A 20,942-nucleotide genomic window follows, 5' to 3' on the forward strand; every position below is an offset into this window, starting at 1 on the left:
GTTGCTTCTCTCCTTGATTAGTTTCCACCCATTGCTTCTTGTCCTGCCCTCAGGTGCTTTGGAGAATAGCTTGACTCCCTCTTCTTTGGGGCAGCCCCTGAAATACTGGAAGACTGCTGTCATGTCTCCCCTAGTACTTCTCTTCATTAAACTAGACATACCCAGTTCCTGCAACCGTTCTTCATATCTTTTAGCCTCCATTCCCCTCATCCTCTTTGTTGCTCTTCTCTGCACTCTTTCTAGAGTCTCCGCATCTTTTGTACATCGTGGCGACCAAAACTGGATGCCGTATTCCAAGTGTGGCCTCACCAAGGCCTTATCAAGTGGTATTAACACTTCACGTGATCTTGATTCTATCCCTCCGTTAATGTTAATGTTAATGCCAAATTATTTAATTCGGTTTTATTCTGTTTTAATTTTTGTACTAATGTGTTTTTATCTTGTGGCTGTTCACCGCCCTGAGTCCTTTGGGAGTAGGGCGGTATACAAATCAAATAAAACAAAACATAAAACAATGCAGCCTAGGAAACATTCGCTTTTTTGGCCAATTTACTATGAAACAGCGTCCTGGCCTCCTCCATGCTGACATTTCTGAAACTGCTGAAGAAAAGGCAGATCTTTTGGGGAATCCTTCTCTGATGTTAGGAATCTATCTTTGATGTTCATTGTTATTGTTTTGACCTCGCGGTTTTAGACTCGTTACTGCTTTCATGGTGTTTACTTCTACAGTTTCTGGCTTATCGGGGATGTTTTAAATTGTTCGGCCGTGTTCTGCGTAAGATGTGGAATGTTGTTTTATTTTGTTCCAGCAGTGTAGAAATGTTTAAATAAATAGATACAGTTATGTAATTATACCGATAGTAAAACGGTAAGCTACACACAATAAATACAGAGACGTCCAATTCACAAGGAAAGCATCACCTTGGGAATTGCAAAGATTTGTAGGTTAGGGCGACACAGAATGTACTCTAATCCACAACAGTGAAAGTTGGAACTGGACTGATTATTGTGATGTGGTGCATATATCTGCACAACTGGGCTGCTGAGCAGATGTCCCCCACTTACACAGGTAGTCCTTGACGTATGACCACAATTGATCCCAAAATTTCTGTTGCTAAGTGAGATTTTTAAGTGAGTTTCGCCCCATTTTACAAACTTTGTTGCCATAGTCGTTAAGCGAAACATTGCCATTAAGTTTGTAACATGGTTGTTAAATGAATCTGGCTTCCCCCACTGATAAAAAGGACCAAACTGGCTTCCTGGATACTTGAGATACAAATTTTTATTACTCTCACACTTTTCTATCAGCCTACTAAATATACCTGAGTTTTATCAAAACCCCCATCAAAAAATCTCTGAAAAATACTCACGGCTGGTTTGTAAGTGAATTCTTGCCGACTTCTCTCCAAAATTTCGATAGCATCAGTATAGGACATTCTTTTTAAAAAAAAGGATTGGCGATTATTTTAAAGATTTGTACCCTGAATCCCAACAAAATTATTGGTGTAGTAGGAGAAGAACAGGCATTAATTTGGGGGGGTAGAGTTAAGCATGTCATCAGCTTAGAATCTTTCGCTGTGCCCTCAAAACCATATTGTTCCGCCAGGCTGGGCTATCAATGTAAAGATTTTAATTGGTTTTAAATGGGATTTTAAATTTGGGGTTTTTAAATTGGGCCTATCATTTAATAATTTTAATTATTTTTAAATTTTGTCTGTCTTTGTGTTTTTAATTAGGCTGTACACCGCCCTGAGTCCTTCGGGAGAAGGGCGGTATAGAAATAAAATTAATAAATAAATAATAAATTAATAAATAGAATCATTGTGTTGCCACAAATGTTCTAAGCCAAGGGTATCAAAACTCGATTCCATTGAGGGCCGCATCAGGGTTGTGTTTGACTTCGGGGGGCGTGGTCAGCATGCCATCACTCATGTTGGGGGACGTCTGTGGCGGCCCAAGCGCTCGGCCAGAGAAAACAGGCTCCCGAGCTCCATTTTCGGCCTCCCGCAACCCTCTGCCAGTGAAAACGGAGCTCAGGGGGGCCGCGTGCAGCCCTCGTGAGCTCCATTTTCTGCTGTGACGGCCTCCTGCAACCCTCTGCCAGCGAAAACGGGGCTCGGGAGAGCTGCGCGCAGTCGTCCCATGCTCCGTTTTTGCTGGCAGAAGCCACGCAGGCCGGTCCTTCGCTGTTTCCAGGGTGGCCCCGCAGGCCAGATCTAAGCACCCCGCAGGCCGAATCTTGCCCCCAGTCCTTGAGTTTGACACCTTTGTTCTAAGCCCAACTCCCCTTAAATTCTGCTGTCCCTTCTCTGACGCCAATTTAATATTGAACTTTAGTTAATTAAAAACATTAGACTGTGCGGAAATGGATAGGAAATTATCCTTAAAGATAAAGGATAAAGAGGATACAGAATACTACTTAACATGGGATTTGTTTTACAAATGGTTAGACAGCAGAGGTAGAAATTAGAAGTTGGAAGAATACTACTATATACAAGTAAAGATTGTTATTATTATTCATATTATGTATAGATAAATCGACTCAGACATTACACTGTTTATTAAGCACTCGTGTATGTTAAAGAAAAGTGTACAAATAAAACTTATTAAAAAAAAGAACTTTAGTTAACTAGATTCTTGAGCAAGATTCTCCAAACTTGGCAACTTTAAGATTTGTGGACTTCAACTCCCAGAATTCCCTAGCCATCATTGGAGATCCCTGGGCTTAAGCAATAAGTTTTCTGAATGCAACTTAATGTTTTGATCGAGATTCTAAGATCTTCCTGGTGGTCTCCCATCCAAATCTGAACCAAATCCAATTCCAATCCACTTTTTTCCCAAGACGAGTCAAAATTATTACATACTGAGAAATGTTAAGTCAAAATTACTCATAAATTACACTTGTAAGTTAAGCAACAACGACAAAACACTTTCCACCCCCAAGATACTTACGTTATAAATGGGTTCTTCAGCATTTTTTCTAATTTGGCCTAAAGAGGAAAGGGAAAGGGAAAATTAATAGACAGTTAACGTCAGAAATAGCTTAGTTTTTGAAACAAAAATGTTTTGCGGAAATAGTTGAGACAACAACTATTGCGCAAAGGGATCAAATTGAAAGCAAACAATTTTCAGTTTCGAGAGAAATTGAGAGAAAAAAAAAACGTGAGAAAATTTGAAAAGAAAAAGAAAATTTGCTACGAAAAAACTTAGCAAAATCGAAAGAGTCAAAGGAAAGTAAATTTTGCATCAAGATAAGCCCGGCTGAACCATTTATAATGTGGTTTGAACTAATAAAGCACGTTGCATATAATAAAGCACATTGCCTATACAATTTCAAATATGGGAAAACATTCGTGTACTTTTAAACAAACTATATTGATTTACACAAAAAGCTTGTCTAATTCAGTGTTCAGGGCAGCCAATTAGATGCCCCCAAGAATATGTTCACCGTCAGGAGATGAACAAATTACAGGTAGTCCTTGATTTACGACCACGATTGAGCTCAAAATTTATGTTGCTAAGGGAGACATTTGTTAAGTGAATTTTGCCCCAGTTTACGACCTTCCTTGCCACCCCTGTTAAGTGAATCACTGCAGTGTTTAAGTTGTTAAGTGAATCTGGCATCCCCATTGACTTTACTTATCGGAAATTGCCAAAAGGGGATGACAAGACCCTGGGACATTGCAACTGTCATAATACGAGTCAGTTGCCGGGCATCCAAATTTTGATCACATGATCGCGAAGATGCTGCAATGCTTGTAAGTGTGAAAAATGGTCATAAGTCACTTTTTTTTCACTGATGTAACTTTGAATAGTCACTAAATGAACTGTTGTAAGACGAGGACTACATATAAGGATGTCCCATGTTCGCCAGCAGTATAATCAATGACAATAGTTGTTGTCACAGAAATAATATCCTGTTTCCCCGAAAATAAGACATCCCCTGATAATAAGCCCAATTGGGCTTTTGAGTACATGAGGTAAAATAAGCCCCCCCCCCGAAAATATTTAAACACAGAGCTGGAAATCATGTAAGACGGCAAGAGGAGCCCCATCTTGCTCCACGCGCCCCAAAATAATAAGACCTCCGCGAAAATAAGGCCAAGTGCTTATTTCGGGGTTCAAAAAAATATAAGACAGGGTCTTATTTTCGGAGAAACACGGTAGTTGTTAGTATCTGGATTTTTCTCCATATACAGGGAATCCTCGAGTTATAACTATTTCTTTAGCGAGATTTATGACTGATCCTTGCATTTATGACCGTTGCAGCCGATCATAAGACTGTCATAAGACTGAAATTTGGGTGCACGGTAACCAGTATACCTTTACGATGGTTGTTAGCAACCTGGGATCATGTACAGGTAGTCCTCAACGTACGACCACAATTGAGCCCAAAATTTATGTTGCTAAGTGAGAAATTTGTTACGTGAGTTTTGCCCCATTTTATGACTCGCCCCATTTGTTAAGTGAATCACTGCAGTTCTTAAATTAGTAACCCTTTGTTAAGTGAATCTAGTCTTCCTTTGCTGGTCAGAAGGTCGCAAATATGAGTCAGTTGTCGTAAATATGAGTCAGTCATCATAAATATGAGTCAGTCGACATAAATATGAGTCAGTTGTCAAGCATCCAAATGTCATGGGGATGCTGCAACGGTCATAAGTCTGAAATATAAGTCACTTTTGTCCATGCCGTTGTAACTTAGAATGGTCACTGTTTTAAGTCAAAGACTACCTGTAATCCCCATTTGTGACCATGCTAGATGGCTTCTGACAAGTGGGGGGGGGGGAAGCCAGATTCGTTGAATGACCACATGATTCACTTAACAACTGCAGTGCTTCACTTTGTGACAAAACAAGGCTGTAAAGTTGAACAATCGCCTTGTTTAGTGACAGAAATAGTGTTCCCAATTGTTGTCGTAAGTTGAGGACTATTTGTAGACTGAAAAATCTGAAGGTCCTAGAAAATTATAGATATATTAGAAAAATATTTACCTCATGGCCAGGAGCGATACGTTTATGGAAAAGGGCCGCATCTTGAGGGCAGTTGGAGACAACTCGGTCTGTCACGGTTTTAAAAATATCTTCTATAACCTAAGGAAAAAGGAAGGGGAAAAAAATCAGGTTATAAGAGAAAGAAGCAAGAATATTTCCCATTCCAGACAAGATGATAACCCCCAGTACAGGTAGTCCTCGTCTTACGACCGCAGCTGAGGCCAGAATTTATGTGGCCAAGTATGAAATTTGTGAAGCGAGCTCTGTCCCATTTTGCGACTTTCCTTGCCACTTTTGTGAAGTTGAATTGCTGCAGTTGTTAAAATGAGCGACACGGTTGTTGAGTGAATCTTGTCAGAAGGTTGCAAAAAAAAAAAAAAAAGGAGATCACGTGACCCCGGGAACAGGCCAACGCGTCGTAAATGTGAGACCATGGCCAAGCCTCTGAATTTTGATCATGTGATCGTGGGGATGATGCCCAGGTCATAAATGAAGAAGGGTTGTAAGTCACATTTTTCAGTGCTGCTATAACTTCAAACGGTCACTAAACAAACTGTTGTAAGTCCGAGGACTGTCTGTAGATGTCCCTTTTATAAATAAATAAGTAATAAATCAATTGCAAGAAGGTTTATCAGTCCTCAGCTGCTCCCAAGCAATTTTCCCCAAGTTAGTGCCTGTAGAAATGCTAGACCACAGCCTCAATCTAGGTAGTCCTTGATTTATGACCACAACTGAGTCCCAAATGTCTGTTGCTAAACGAGGCAATTGTCAAGTGAATTTTGCCCCGTTTTGCAACCTTTCTTGCCACCGTTAAGTGAATTGCTGCCGTTGTTAATTAGTCACACGGTTGTTAAGTGAATCTGGCTTCCCCATTGATTTTGTTTGATCTGAAGGTCGCAAAAGCAGATCATGTGACCCTCAAGATACTGCAACCGGCATGAGTACATGCTCGTTGCCAAGCGGTTGAATTTTGATCACATGACCACGGGGATGCAGCGACGGTCGTAAGTGTGAAAAACGGTCATAAGTCACTTTGTTCAGTATTCCTCTACTGCGCCTCAGAGCTGGTAGATGTAAACATGTCACACTTTTTTATTTCCCAAACAAGAGAGAGAGAAAGAGAGGGAGGAGAGGGAGGGAGAGGGGGGGAGAGGGAGAAAGAGAGAAAGAGAGAGGGGGAGAGAGGGAGAGAGAGGGGGAGAAGGAGAGAGGGAGGGAAAGGGGTGACGGAGAAAGAGGTGGGAGAGGGAGAGGGGAGAGGGAGAGAAAGAAAGAGAGAGGGAGCAAGAGGGGGAGAGATGGGGGATTGAAAGAGAGAAGGGGAGAGAGAGAAAAAGGGGGGAGAGAGAGGGAGAAAGAGAGAGGGGGGGTTGAAAGAGAGAGGGGGAGAAGGAGAGAGAAAGAAAGAGAGGGAGAAAGAGGGGGAGAGATGGGGTATTGAAAGAGAGAAGGGGGAGAAGGAGAGGGGGAGAGAGAAGGAGAAAGAGAGTGGGGAGACAGGGACAGGGAGGGGGGAGAGGGAGAGAGGGGGGAGAGAGGGAGAGAAAGAGAGAGGGGGAGAGAAAGAAAGAGAGGGAGAAAGAGGGGAGAGATGGGGGATTGAAAGAGAGAAGGGGGAGAAGGAGAGGGGGAGAGAGAGGAAAAGGGGGAGAGAGGGGGAGAAAGAGAGAGGGGGGGTTTCTGTTGCACTGTGTGAGAACGGGATGGCGAACTTGTGGCTAAAAAACGCTTCCGTTTCCTCGAAAGAGGAACTTTCCATTCCACAAACTTCCACCGTGAGCAAAACTACACGGTCAACAAAAGCCGGCAACTATTTCCATTCATCTCTGCTGAAATTAATTCCAGGAAACCATTTTTTAAAATTGTAAAAAACCCTTTTATTTTTCCAGCGAAGAGTGGTAGGTATCCTAGTCCTGGAATCAGCAGCATGAAAATGGCTAGCATGAAAAAAGGAGAACAAGAGAGATATATACAAGTAGTCCTCGTCTTACGACCGCAATGGACCCCAAAATTTATGTCGCTAAGCAAAACAGTCGTTAAGCGAGCTTTGCCCCATTTAACCACCCTTCTTGCCACAGCAGTGAAGTGAATTGCGGCAGTTGTTAAGTTAGTCGCGCAGTTTTCAGTGAATCGGGTTTCCCCATTGACTTTGCTTGTCAGATCGCAAAAGGGGAACATGTGACATCGGGACACTGCAACAGACATAAGTACATGCCAGTTGCCAAGCATTTGAATTTTGATCACGTGGCAAAACAGCTGAGAGCAAAACAGCTGAGAGCCGGGAGGCCGATCCAATCAACTTGTGCTAATTAGGCTGTGCTGAACCTGAAAGGAGCTGTTTCTTCTTGCTGCTTGCTGCAAGGAGGTAAACTGCTGGGAGGCAGAGGCCAAAGGGTGGGGGCCAGTGGGTGGGCGGGGCTACATTCGGTGTATAAGACGCACGCAAATTTTCACCCCCTTTTAGTGGGGAAAAGATGCGTCTTATACTCCCAAAAATACGGTAAATTAAATGTGTAAAACCTGCAACCCTCACACCCAGAAAAAGCTCTATTTAGGATTTCTCCCGGGAAATCTTACCTGCATTATATCCTGAAGCGTGTCCACAAAAAATAATTCGGCCTCCACCATATAAAACTCGGCCAGGTGTCTGCGGGTTCGAGAATTGTCTGCTCGGAAGGTCGGTCCAAAAGTGAACACTTTCGTAAATGCTCTGCAAGGTGTAAAAGAACACAAAACAGGATGAGCTGCTGCGCGCTGGCTACTGTGCAATGATGCTGAGACACACCTGAACATGGAAATGATCACATACAGGTAGTCCTTGACTTAGGACTATCCGGTAGCCAGATAACCTGAATCTTTCTTTCTGAATCTTAGCAAAGTTTTAAAGCAGGTGACATGGAATGACATGAGAATAGTCTTCCAATGGGTTGCCACAGAGAAGTGGGGGTCAACCTGTTCTTCAAAGCACCTGAGGGCAAACAAGAAGCAATGGATGGAAACTAATCAAGGAGAGAAGCAACCTAGAACTAAGGAGAAATTTCCTGACAGTGAGAACAATTAATCAGTGGAATAACTTGCCTCCAGAAGTCGTGAATGCTCCAACACTGGAAGTTTTTAAGAAGAGACTGGACAACCATTTGTCTGAAGTGGTGTAGGGTTTCCTGCCTAGGCAGGAGGTTGGACTAGAAGACCTCCAAGGTCCCTTCCAACTCTATTATACTGTTAGAACTAAGGAAAAATTTCCTGACAGTTAGAACAATTAATCGGTGGAACGACTTGCCTCCCGAAGTTGTGAATTCTCCAACACTGGAAGTTTTTAAGAAGAGATTGGATAACCATATGTCTGAAGTGGTGTGTTCTGCCCCCAACCACACACACACACACCAACAGACGTTCAAGAGTTAAAGACCAAACCAGCCGGCAAAATCCTTTTCCTTATGATAACGGAACTTGGCAACAACCTAGTGGCTCCCTGCCAAGAGTTTATTATTTACAAAGAGGAGAGATAACTTCTCCCCACTTCTGATACATCAAAAGAAACAGCTTAATAATTACGGAGTTAATCAAGTCCAGAGATAATCCAGCAAAGTCTATAGCAAAAGTCCGGCAATGCAGAATGGCATGGAAGCTTTCAGCTTTGTTTGTCACAAGGTTTGACTGGCCACCACGCTCCCTTTTATATCCTGTGGGGTGTGGTCCAGTGACTCAGCCTAATCTCGGGCACGCCTTTTCTTCTGTTGCGCGCGCTTTATCTCTGCGACGCTGGCGTGGATCCAGCCAAGACTCATTACCCTCATCACTGTCCATCTGTGGCTGCGTGGACGTACTTGGCCCCGGCCCTATCTCTTGCCCTTCGGTGGACACCGAAGGCATTGCCAGAGAGGAGGGTCCTGGAGAGGGAGGCCTTGCCAACTCCTCTCCTTAACTCTCAGAGTCCTCTCCTGCCGATGACACAGGCTCTGGTAACGGAGCCACAACATAGTGTAGGGTTTCCTGCCTTGGCAGGGGGTTGGACTAGAAGACCTCCAAGGTCCCTTTCTTAAGGGATTATTCTTATAATCAACAAGAAAAGCAATTAAGGTAACCAATGCATGAGAGATTCTGAAGACAAGACAAAGGAGGAACTGGAAATATCAAGACTTGATCCTAGAGAAAAATAGACAGGGCACAAAAGAAAGAAAGAAATGAAAATGCGACGTGGGGAGGTTATGCTAATTGTAGATATGAAAAGAAGCACCTGGTGAAATGAGGATGTCAACCAGAAAAAATAAATAAAATGAATATACAGGAAATTGATTACTGCAAAAAAAAAAAAAAAAAATGCTGAGCGCAAGAAAGCCGTGTAATGTATGGGGGAAAAGAAAGAATGGGAAAAAATGCGATTAATATATAATTATTCCCAGAATGAAGTCCACGCATCTTAAAAGTTGCCAAGTTTGAAAAGCACTGATCTGAACGGAATGAAATGAGGATTGAAAATGGAAAACAAATACAGGAAGGAAGAGAGAACGGGTTGAGAGAAAAACTGGGTTGGCTGAAGTAATGAAACTCTTCAAAAACTGGAAAGTTTAAAGGAAGGCAATATACAGATTTAACAGATTGACAAGAGCTGGAAGGGATCTTGTAGATCATCTAGTCCAACCCCCACCGCTCAAGCAGGAGACCCAGAGTTGGATATGACTTGGTTGTTAGGCTACAAAGGTGAGATATAAACCAGGTTTAGCTACCTTCCTTCTCTTTTTTTTTACCTCATGGATTTCAGGTAGTCCTCGACTTACGACCAGAATCAGGATCAGAATTTCCACTGCTAAGCAAGGTGGTTAAGCGAGCCGAGCACTGGTTTTACCTTTTTTTTAGTCGTTGGTCGTTAAGTGAATTGCTGCAATCATTTAAGTGAATGACTGGGAAGGGCTCAAACTGGGATCATGTGATCTCTGCATGCTGCACCCGTCGTAAATACAGGGCAGTTGCCAAGCTCCCAAATTCTGATCGCGTTGACTGTGGAGATGCTATGATGGTCGTAAGTAGAAGGACCGATAGTAAGATGTTTTTTTTCAGTGCTGTTGTATTTCCCAATGACAGTCGTAAATCGAGGACTACCTTTAATCATTCCAACATGGCATTGGTACAGATCCAAATAACATATTAAAGCAAAAATTCTTCATTTAACGACGAAACAGATTTCCTTATTCAGAAGACGCTTCTCAGACGATAGGGGTTGAAGAAATGAAGATAACAGCTTTCTTCCTATTTTACTATTATCAATTACTACATTTAATTACTTAAATGACTACATTACACAATACGTTTTGTATTATTATTTTTGTATTAATATTATTATATTATTACTATCAAGAGCCTTGATAGTACAGTGGTTTAGTGCACCCTGTTATTAACACAGCTGCCTGCAATTTCTGCTGGTTCGAATCTCTCCAAGGCTCAAGGTTGACTCAGCCTTCCATCCTTTCTAAGGTAGGTGAAATGAGGACCCAGTTTGTGGGGGCAATAAGCTGACTTTGTATAAAATATACAAAAGAATGAAGGCTATTGCTTAACGCATTGTAAGCCGCCCTGAGTCTCCAGAGAAGGGCGGCATATAAATCAAATTTAAAAAAAATAATAATCCAAAATATGTGTAGGTAGTTCTCGATTTAAGACCACAATGGAGACCAAAATTTCCGTTGTGAGCAAAAGAGTTCTTAAAAGAAGAGTTGTGTCCCATTTTACGACCTTCTTGCCACAACGGTTAAGTGAATCACTGCAGTAGTTCAGTTAGTCACACGGTTGTTAAGTGACTCTGCATTCCTCACTGACTTTGCTCGTCAGAAAGTCACAACCGTCATAAGTACATGCCAGTTGCCAAGCATCTGAATTTTGATCCTGCGATCATGGAGCGGCTGCAACGGCCGTTAAGTGTGAAAAATGGTCAAAAATTGCTTTTTTCAGTGCCGTTGTAAATTTTAAACAGTCACTAAACGGATGGCCGTAAATCGAGAACTAACTGTGTCTTTAAAAATATGTTTTTCTCCCTAAAATATCATCCACATCCACCTAATTTGTCTGTTATAATCCATTAAAGGTTGAGTTGAAGATCTTAGAAGTGGCATTTTGTCTCTGATTGAAGGAATTCTCTTCAAATATATATATATAATATATATCCAGTGGTGGTATTCAGCCGGTTCGGAATGGTTTGGGCGAAGCAGCACTATGCCGTCCTATTTAGCCACGTTTTCGGAAAAAACAGGCTGCATAAAGCCCCAAAAATGGGCCGCAAAAAGCCTAGAAAAAGCCACTCCAAAAGCCTCGAAAAAAGGCCAAACCCCCCCCAAAAACAGGCCGACAAAAGCCTCAAAAATGGGCCAACAAAAGCCTTGAAAATGAGCTGAAAAAAGCCCCCAAAATGGGCCGAAAAAAGTCTCAAAAATAGGCTGCAAGAAGCTTCAAAAACAGACCGAAAAAAGCCCCATAAAATGGGCCGCAAAAAGCCTAGAAAACGCCACTCCAAAAGCCTCGAAAACAGGCCAAAAAACCCCCCAAAACAGGCCGACAAAAGCCTCAAAAATGGACCAACAAAAGCCTTGAAAACGAGCTGAAAAAAGCCCCCAAAATGGGCCGAAAAAAGTCTCAAAAATAGGCTGCAAGCAGCCTCAAAAACAGACTGAAAAAGCCCCATAAAATGGGCCGCAAAAAGCCTAGAAAATGGCCCCCCAAAAGCCTTGAAAACAGGCCAAAAAAAGCCCCCAAATGGGCCAAAAAAGTCTCAAAAATGGGCCACAAAAAGCCTCAAAAACGCCCCAAAAATGGGCCGCAAAAAGCCTCGAAAGTGGGCCAGCAAAAACCATGAAAACGGGCTGAAAAAAGTCCCCAAAACAGGCCAAAAAAAGCCTCAAAAATAGGCTGAAAAAAGCCCCGGAAACAGGAAAAGGCCAGAAAAAAGGTAGGCCAAAAACTTTTTTTGTTTTGTTTTCCTCTTCTAAATGTAGGTGCGTCTTATAGTCCAAAAAACACGGCATCTATAGCTCCTCTAAATTTAGTTTGCATTTGATCTATTTAGAAGACCTCTTGTTTGTTTGGGGTTTTTCAAAATAAAAAAGGAACAAGTTGTTGAAGAACAAAGTGTGAAGCACAAACCCAACATCCTGTATTGTACATCGAACAGCCTGTTTATTTATTCTACCGCGTGACGCTGTAAACAGGCCGAGGTGACATCAGAGTAGAGATTTTGAACAACGTTAAAAGAATTAGCTGGATTATTTTACTGATTATTACAGGTGGTCTTTACAACCATTCGTTTAGTGACCATTCGAAGTTACAACGGCACTGAAAAAAGTGACATATGACCGTTTTCCACACTTACGACCAATGCAGCATCCCCACGGTCACACGATCAAAATTCGGACGCTTGACAACTGAGTCGCATTTACGACGGTCGCAGTGTTCCGGGGTCACGTGATCCCCTTTTGCGACCTTCTGACAAGCCAAGTCAAGGGGGAAGCCGGACTCACTTAACAACCGTGTCACTAACATAGCAGCAGTGATTCATTTAACAACTTGGCAACTTGGTCATTAAATGGGGGCAAAACTCAACTGTCTCACTTAGTAACAGAAATTTTGGGTTCAATTCTGGTCATAAATCAAGGACTATTGATATCACAGACTAAAATCATGCTTAAAATCCCATGAGCCATACCCACTCATGACTTCCAAATGGAGTTGTCCGGAAACTGTGAGAAACGCTGGAATATTGAAGAAGTGATTTTCTTCTCCGGGTGTTTGCTCTTCATTTGCAGGCTGCAGGAATTAAATAGTAGGAAAAAATTACAATTAATCCATTCTGGAATTGGGTTAATCTTTCCCAAAAAGGCAGCCAAACACCAGCCCTCCGAGTATTTTTAAACACGTGGCTTGCGAAGGAATGTACTGAAATCAAAATAAATAAATTTAACAGTGTAGCCTAGCAACGAGTGTGAAAAAGTCACCTTTTGTCTTAAAAAAGATCAGCTCTTCAGAAAGAGCTATACAGCAGGGGTGTGAAACTCAAGGCCCGGGGGCCGGATCTGGCCCACGGGGCCACCCTGGAAACAGCAAAGGACCAGCCTGCCAGTGAAAACAGAACTCGCAAGGGCCATGTGTGACCCTCCCAGCCCCCGTTTTGGGCCGTGACGGCCTCCTGCAGCCCTCTGCCAGCAAAATTGGAGCTCCGTTGTCACTAGCAGAGGGCTGCAGGAGGCTGTTGTGGCCGAAAATGGAGCCCGGGGGAGGGGGGGCACACCTGAGCTCCGTTTTTGCAGGCAGAGGGGTGCAGGAGGCCATTGCAGCCGAAAACAGATAAAAATTAGAAATAAAAGTAGATGAGCAAAATATAGAAAATACAGTTAATAGAGTTAAGCAAATTAAGAAGAGGATGTAAAGTATTAGATATTTAATGTATTGGTATTAAGTTAAGAACAGAATAATGAATATGATTGTAAATTTTAACTGTTATTGCACAAACATTGGTACCCAGATGACACACTGTTTAATGGAAGATGGATTATTTGTACTAAAATAAAATTAAAATAAAATAAAATAAAAAGAAAGGTCATAAAATCAGGCGAGAGTCACTTAAAACCAGGGGTGAAATGTTCCTGGATCGGACCGGATCGCCTGATCCGGTAGCGATTTTTCCCTGTGGTTCGGCGATCCGGTAACAATTGCCGCCCGGGTGTCATTATTTCCTGGTTTTAACCAGGAAGTGATTTTTTTTACCTTCTGCGCATGCACAGGTTTTGCGCAGGAGGTGCGCGCGCACACATGATGCGTCCGCGCGCTTTCGAACCTGTAAGGAAGGTAAGTAGATTTCACCCCTGCTTAAAACTCCCGTCTTGCTTAGCAACAGAAATTCTGCTCTCAATTGGGGTCGTAAATCGAGGACTTGCATGTAGGCCGGGAAGTCTGAAGCACCTCAACCAATCCTCTTTTCTTCCAAGCCGCCGAACTCGTTCGGCCAGCAAACAGTGCCAAAATTTAAGCCAAAGAAGGCTGGTCTCTCATTTTGCAAAGATAATCGCTTGTTTATACAAAAGGTTGGAAGTGACCGGATCAGAAGAAAGAGGCGGCTCAATGGAATGGCTTTTTAGAAATAAAATAACTCTTTAAGAAAAAAAAAAAGCTTCTATCCAACCCTTAAGACATTTGGCATACCCGGTGTGTTTGTGTGTGTGTGTGAATTGGTTCATTTTCGCTCCGGGAGCAATGAAACCTGCTAAGCATGTTAATTTAACGTTTTCATAAATTAAGTTCATCTGTTTTAAAAATCGAGCGCTGGGAAAAGAAAAAAAAACCTTTTGAGTTTTGCCCTGCAAGGATTTTATTGCTCTGATTTTTCTGACTGTCCCCTTAAACCAGGGGTCTCCAACCTTAAATACCCAAAGAGCATTTTGGACACATTTCCCACAGAAAAGAAAACACCGGGAGCCACAAAACCTAGGTGGGTGTGGCCAACTTAACATCACTCACTCCCACCCAGTCACATGACACAGACACACTCACACCCAACTATGCCGACCCAGGTTTTGTGACTGGAAGGGGAGCGTGAGGGGTAGGTTTAGCCGACAGGGAGCCACAGCAAGGGGACGAAAGAGCCACATGCGGCTCCAGAGCCGCGAGTTGCCGACCCCCGCCTTAAACCATCATCGATGTCACAGACGAACAAAGAGCAAGGAGACTCTTCTATACGTGCAGAGACACGAAACGACAAACAAGAATCCAAAATTTTGCATCCAAATGAAGGAGACGAACGGAGTGCCAACCAGAACGGGCAGCGTGTGAGCCGTAAGCCAGCTAATTACCAGTTTCGATGTTGTGATGGGCCTGAACGAGGCGGGAAGCCAGATCTGCCGTGTGGATGTAGCATGGAGACTGAGAATCTCTCTCTTCCTAATATTTATTTATTTCTATCCTGCCTTATTTTCAGAAATAACTCAGCAGACATATCCAACACAACTTCCTCCACTTCTTTTCCACACAACAATCTGTGAGGTGGGTTGGGATGAGAGTGAGAGGCACGCTCAGCTGGTTTCATGCCTAAGTCTGTACTAGAACTCACAGTCTCCTGATGATTGGTCCAAACTCACTCAATTGACTTTCATGCCTGAGGCGGGACTAGAACTCACCGTCTCCTGATGATTGGCCCAAACTCACCCAGTCAGCTTTCATGCCTCAGGCGGAACTAGAATTCACTGTCTCCTGATGATTTGCCCAAAGTCACCTAGTCGGCTTTCATGCCTAAGGCGGGACTAGAACTCACAATGTCCTTGTGATTGGCTCAAAATCACTTGGCTTTCGTGCCTAAGGATGAACTAGAACTCACAGTCTCCGGATAATTGGCCCAAAGTCACCTAGTCAGCTTTCATGCCTAGGGCGGAACTAGAACTCACAATCCTCTGGTAATTGACCCAATTGTGACCGGACACTCAGTTGTTAAGTGGTTGTGAAGTGACCATGCTTAAGGACTTCCTCCATTTTTCCTTCGTTTTCCAGACCTGTGACGGTCATAAGAGTGAGGACAGATTGCCAAATTCCCTTATCCTAACTGTCTTAACTGCGAACGGTTGCTGTACGAGGCAGCCACTAAATGAGGACAACCTGTGCCATTTTCCAAGTGAGCTATCCAGGGTCTATATTGCGATGGGCGGCTATAGAAATTCAATAAATACAGAAATAATGTTATATACAACTCAAAAAAACAAAAGAGATTAAAAACCCCTTTTAAAAGCCAGACAGGTTCATAGACACCAGACGCGCTTATTAAATTGCAAATCGAGCTAATAGACAATTTGGCAAGAGATTAAAAGCTTCACAGCTGGACGAAAACATCTGGGAAGACGATAAAAGTTTGCAGCTGTCAACCCCATCCTTTCTAATCCCTCCCCTCTTTTAAAGTTTAGTTTCTAACTCCGATGGCAAAAAAACAACAAAACATAAATTCATTTTGTTGCAAAACGAAGGCTTCCTTTGAAGGTTTCCAAGATCCAACCACAACTTTCAAATACAACAAGGAACGGGGGAAAAAAATCAGCTTTTTTTTTTTGTGTGTGTGTGTGTCCTTCTTTTAACACCCCACCTGGAAATACAGCTGGGGGGAGAGAAAAATAAGTTTGCTTTCTTTTTTTATTATCTTTCCGCAGATTCAAAACCGTTCCTTGATCTTTTGAAACATTCCTGTATCCCTATCAGTCCTCGCTTTTTTTTGAAAAGACAAATCTGGAACTTTCTCTTTAAAGACATTAACAACGTTGAGGATCTCGTGATAAAAAGAAAGGCCTATATAAGTCTTTGATAAAACTTCCAGACAAGAAAAAAAAAAGATTTTACTTCATGAAGATAAGCTGGAAGGAGTGACTTAAACTTAATGAGTTAACTGGATTTTCCCTGTGCTTGATATGTGCAACTGAAAAGAAGGTTTAACCCAACATTTGAAAATGTAATTTTTTTACATTTGCTTAAGTAATTTTTAAAGGAGGCAAAAGATATTGTAAATGTATTTGAGAGCACTTGTATGAAGAGAAAGTTAAAGAAAATGATGTACCAGTTCAAAGAAAACTGTGTGTTAAAAAGAATGTTTATAAAAGAAAACAATATATATTATTCTACAGTAGTGGCCAAAATTGTGGAAACCTTTTGGTAAAAGTATATTTTCTAAAACTAGCTAATAACAGCGATTTTTTTTTTGGGAGTAATACCATAAAATTATATATCAGTGGAAAGATAATTTAATCAAGAATGTAATGCAATCACTTTTATGAAGGATTTGCTCTTAGAATAGCAGTTACAGTATAAAGAAGAAAAGGGAAACACGTAGAAAAAACGAGATGTACAAAAATCACCACCATAGAAAAAAATGGCCACAATTGTGGAAACCTTTTGGAAAAAGTATATTTTTGAGGTTTGATGGCTAATAACATCACTTTTTTTGGGGGGGGGGAGTTTCAAGATAATCCTATTCCACTGTTGGAATGGCCTGGGAATAGCCCAGACCTTCACCCAATGGAAAATCTATGGAGCCAACTAAAGAAACTTGTTAGTCAGAAGCGACCCAGCAATAAAACCCAGTTAATAGAAGCCATCATTCCATCTTGGTTTTTTGTTTTGTTTTGTTTTAATTTGATTTATATGCCGCCCTTCTCCGGAGACTCAGGGCGGCTTACAATGCGTTAAGCAATAGCCTTCATACTTTTGTATATTTATACAAAGTCAGCTTATTGCCCCCACAAACTGGGTCCTCATTTCACCTACCTTAGAAAGGATGGAAGGCTGAGTCAACCTTGAGCCTTGGAGAGATTCGAACCAGCAGTAATTGCAGGCAGCTGTGTTAATAACAGGGTGCTTAGACCACTGTACTATCAAGGCTCTGATGTAGGTTTCACATTAGAACAGCTGCAGAACTAAAAGACGTGGTTCACTCCATGGGAAGATGTTGTAAGGCCATAATTCATGCTAAAGGTTACCCAACTAAGGATTAACTGACGTGGGGATCATTTTTTGTATAGCTCATTTTTTCTATGGTGATAATTTTTGTATATCTCGTTTTTTTCTATGTGTTTCACTTTTCTTCTTTATACTGTAACTGCTCTTCTAATAGCAAATCCTTCATAAAAGTCACTGCATTACATTCTTGATTAAATTATCTTTCTATTGACATATAATCTTATGGTACTATTTCAAAAAAAGGCGGTGTTATTAGCTAGTTTTAGAAAACACACTTTCCCCAAAAGGTTTCCACAATTTGGGCCACTCCTGCAGTAGTCCTTTAATAAAAATAAAAATTTAATATTTTTAATATTTTAGGTCTGCCTTTCTATAAGAGGACAGCAAGTTGCTCGCTGAAACGATGCCGCTTGTAATCAAATCGATCAGAAACATTTAAATTTGTAAACAGCAGGAAGAAAATCTAATCTAGAAGGCAAAGCTTGAACGCGGACATCTTATCCAAGTCACAAATATTTTAACGGACTTTTTCAAGATCAGAGAAGTTAAGGAGTCATTGCAGCTAAACCAGCTGATCTAAGCAAGATTTTTGCTGCAGCAGGAAATGCTCAGAGATGGAAATGGATAGGAAAGCTGGCCAACATGGTGTAACCACTGAGAAAAACTCCCCTGTTTTTACAACTGCTCTTTAGATGTATATTGGTGCTATCGTTCTAGGTTACAGGAAAGGCTGCAATCAAACCTGAAATTTCTGCCGTTTTGTCCCGTTTTACGACCTTCCTTGCCCCCGTTGTTAAGTTAATCACTGCAGCTGCTAAGTTGATAATATAGTCGTTAAGCGAATCTGGTTTTCTCACTGACTTTGCTTGTCAGAAGGCTGCAAAAAGGGATCATGTGATCACCCCCCCCCTCCGGGACACTGCAACCGTCATAAATACGAGTCATTTTGCCAAGCATTTGGATCACGTGACCATGGGAATTGCTGCGATGGTCCTAAGGGTGAAAAAACGGCCGTAAGTCCCTTTTTTCCAGTGCCGCTATAACTTTGAGCACACGGTTATAAGTCCAGGACTGGCTTGTACTCTTCTATAATAATAGGTTATTTTATGATGTATTTTTTTGTCTGCCTTTGTTAGAGCTAGATCCGACCCCAGGGGGGGTCAGTCTAGATGACCTCTGAGGGAACCCTTCCAGCTCTGATATTCTATGAATCTGGATGGGGAAATGATAGCAGTTGCATACCCCCCAAAAGCCCGAATCCTGGTCCTGACAAAACCCCTTTTATTAAACGAACAGTGAATTCTTCTCATTCACATCCAGCGAAGTCTTTCAAGGGAGAATTTACAGTCACAGACCTTATCTGTCTTGGAGAGCTGCCAGGCTGATATCTTCAAAACATGGCAAGGAGTCTCGGAGAGTCCCGAACCAATTAAGCGAATGAATTGTCACCTGCAAACTCCACTCCCCTTTCGCTCCTCTTTTATTCCCTCATTCATCGTCCACCTGTGGCTTTACTCCTGAGTCGACCCTTGTTCTTTAGCTGTTCCCTTCGTCTGGCAACTCTGTGCATGCGAACACTGGGAACAGGATCCAGCTGTTCTTCTGCCCCACTGATGTCTGACTCCGAAGGCAGCTGATAACTGTCAGACGGCCCTGGATCCCTCTCTACCTCCGACGCAGAGCCCTCGTCAGAGCCTTCCCCAGACTCCAGGACTGGCCCACGTTCCTCCCCAACCTCCTCACTGTCCGAATCTGCTGCCAGTTGTGCTGGCTCCTGGCAGGCCACAACAAAAATGCTACTGTACCAATGGGCATTGAGTGAGACCAAATGTAGGAGGCTCGGTGATCCAGACTCTTACCTTAAGTTTGAAGACTTCGCCCGCACCCTCACAGTCATTGGCAGTAATTATCGGGGTGTGTATATGGGTGTACCCATTTTCCTAAAAGGAAAGAGAAAGAAAAGGGAGAGAAAGAAACAGAGTTATTTTGATCCCGGCTGATTTGAGATTTAAGAATGGTTTATCCATTCATCAAGTGGAACCTGGCCAGTAACAGTTTAACAGATTAACAGAGTTGGAAGGGACCTTGTAGATCATCTAGTCTAACCCACCGACCGCCCAAGCAGGAGACCCTACACCATTTCTGACTGACATTATGCAGACTCCATCAGAGTTGGGCAGCTATTAAAAATGTAAATGATTTTGATTTATTTTGCGCTGTATGGCACATCCACAAAGCTGATGCAATCAATGATATTCAGGGGTGAAATCCAGCAGGTTCTGACAGGTTCTGGAGAACCAGTAGCAGAAATTTTGAGCAGTTCAGAGAACCGGCAAATACCACCTCTGGCTGGTCCCAGAATGGGAATGGGGATTTTGCAATATCCTTCCCCTGGAGTGGGGTGGGAATGGAGATTTTACAATATCCTTCCCCTGGAGTGGGGAGGGAATGGAGATTTTGCAGTATCCTTCCCTTGCCATGCCCACCAAGCCACACCCACCAAGCCACACCACACCCACCAAGCCACGCCCACAGAACCGGTAGTAAAAAAATTTTGGATTTCACCACTGATGATATTTAACAGTACAGATAATCCTTGGCTTACGACCACAATCGATCCCATTTATGTTGTTATGTGAGAGAGTTGTTAAGTGATTTCCCCCCCTCCCCCATTTTACGACCTTTTTTTGCCACATTTAAAAGTTAACCAACGCGGTTGTTAAGTGAATCTTGCTTTCCCCGTGGACTTCGCTTGTCAGAAGGTCGCAAAAGAAGGTCACACAATCCGGGGGGGCTCTGCGACCATCATAAATATGAACCACTTGCCGAGCATTCGAATTTCGAACACGCGGCCACCGGGTTGCTGCAACGGCCGTTAAGGGTGAAAAACAGTCATAAGTCATTTGTTTCAGCGATGTAATTTGGAATGGTCACTAAATGAACTGTAAGTCGAGGACTAACTGTAATAAATGACATTATGCCTACAGACCCAAATATAAGTTTAGCTAAAGCATCAGCAAATATATAAATATAATTATTTTTCCAGCAAGAACTTGAAGGTGTACAAATGCTGCCCTCTGGTGGTCGAATGTATGAATATTCTTTAATTCACAACTGGGTTAATTTATTTTAAGACCGCCCCATTCAAAAGGAAGAACAGCTAATATATAATAATATTATAAGGCTGGTGCAACACCTGTTCTTGCTCACCTATGGTGAAGTTTGGCTAAAAACACAAGTAGCCCTTGAGTGACAACCATTCGTTTAGTGACCGTAGAAAATTTTCACGGCACTGAAAAAAGAGATTTATGATCGTTTTTCACATGAACGTAGTGGCCTCTCCCATCGTCGTGTGATCAAAATTCAGATACTTGGAAACTGACTCATATTTATGACGGTCATAATATCCCATGGTCATGTGATCCCCTTTTGCAACCTTCTGACAAGCAAAGTCAAGGGGGGGAGGGAGGGAGGAAGGAAGAT

At 42.3% G+C, this 20,942-nt stretch overlaps 1 protein-coding gene across 3 annotated transcripts in view; it reads right to left on the reverse strand.

The window, feature by feature from the left end:
* The window catches only part of NARS2 (asparaginyl-tRNA synthetase 2, mitochondrial), a 43,889-nt gene that overhangs the window by 11,044 nt on the left and 11,903 nt on the right, over positions 1 to 20,942 (reverse strand). For all 3 annotated transcript variants that reach the window (XM_034405169.3, XM_087895766.1, XM_087895767.1), the window contains 6 exons: positions 19,319 to 19,399; positions 12,682 to 12,782; positions 7,569 to 7,701; positions 4,992 to 5,090; positions 2,953 to 2,990; positions 1,371 to 1,437 (listed from right to left, as the gene is read on the reverse strand). In XM_034405169.3, the coding sequence (XP_034261060.2) occupies positions 1,371 to 1,437; positions 2,953 to 2,990; positions 4,992 to 5,090; positions 7,569 to 7,701; positions 12,682 to 12,782; positions 19,319 to 19,399 (519 nt within the window). The remainder of the gene's footprint in view (positions 1 to 1,370; positions 1,438 to 2,952; positions 2,991 to 4,991; positions 5,091 to 7,568; positions 7,702 to 12,681; positions 12,783 to 19,318; positions 19,400 to 20,942) is intronic.

The sequence above is a fragment of the Pantherophis guttatus genome, chromosome 5, assembly GCF_059756535.1.
Source record: "Pantherophis guttatus breed Tessera chromosome 5, ASM5975653v1, whole genome shotgun sequence".
In the NCBI taxonomy this organism is placed as follows: Eukaryota; Metazoa; Chordata; class Lepidosauria; order Squamata; family Colubridae; genus Pantherophis; species Pantherophis guttatus.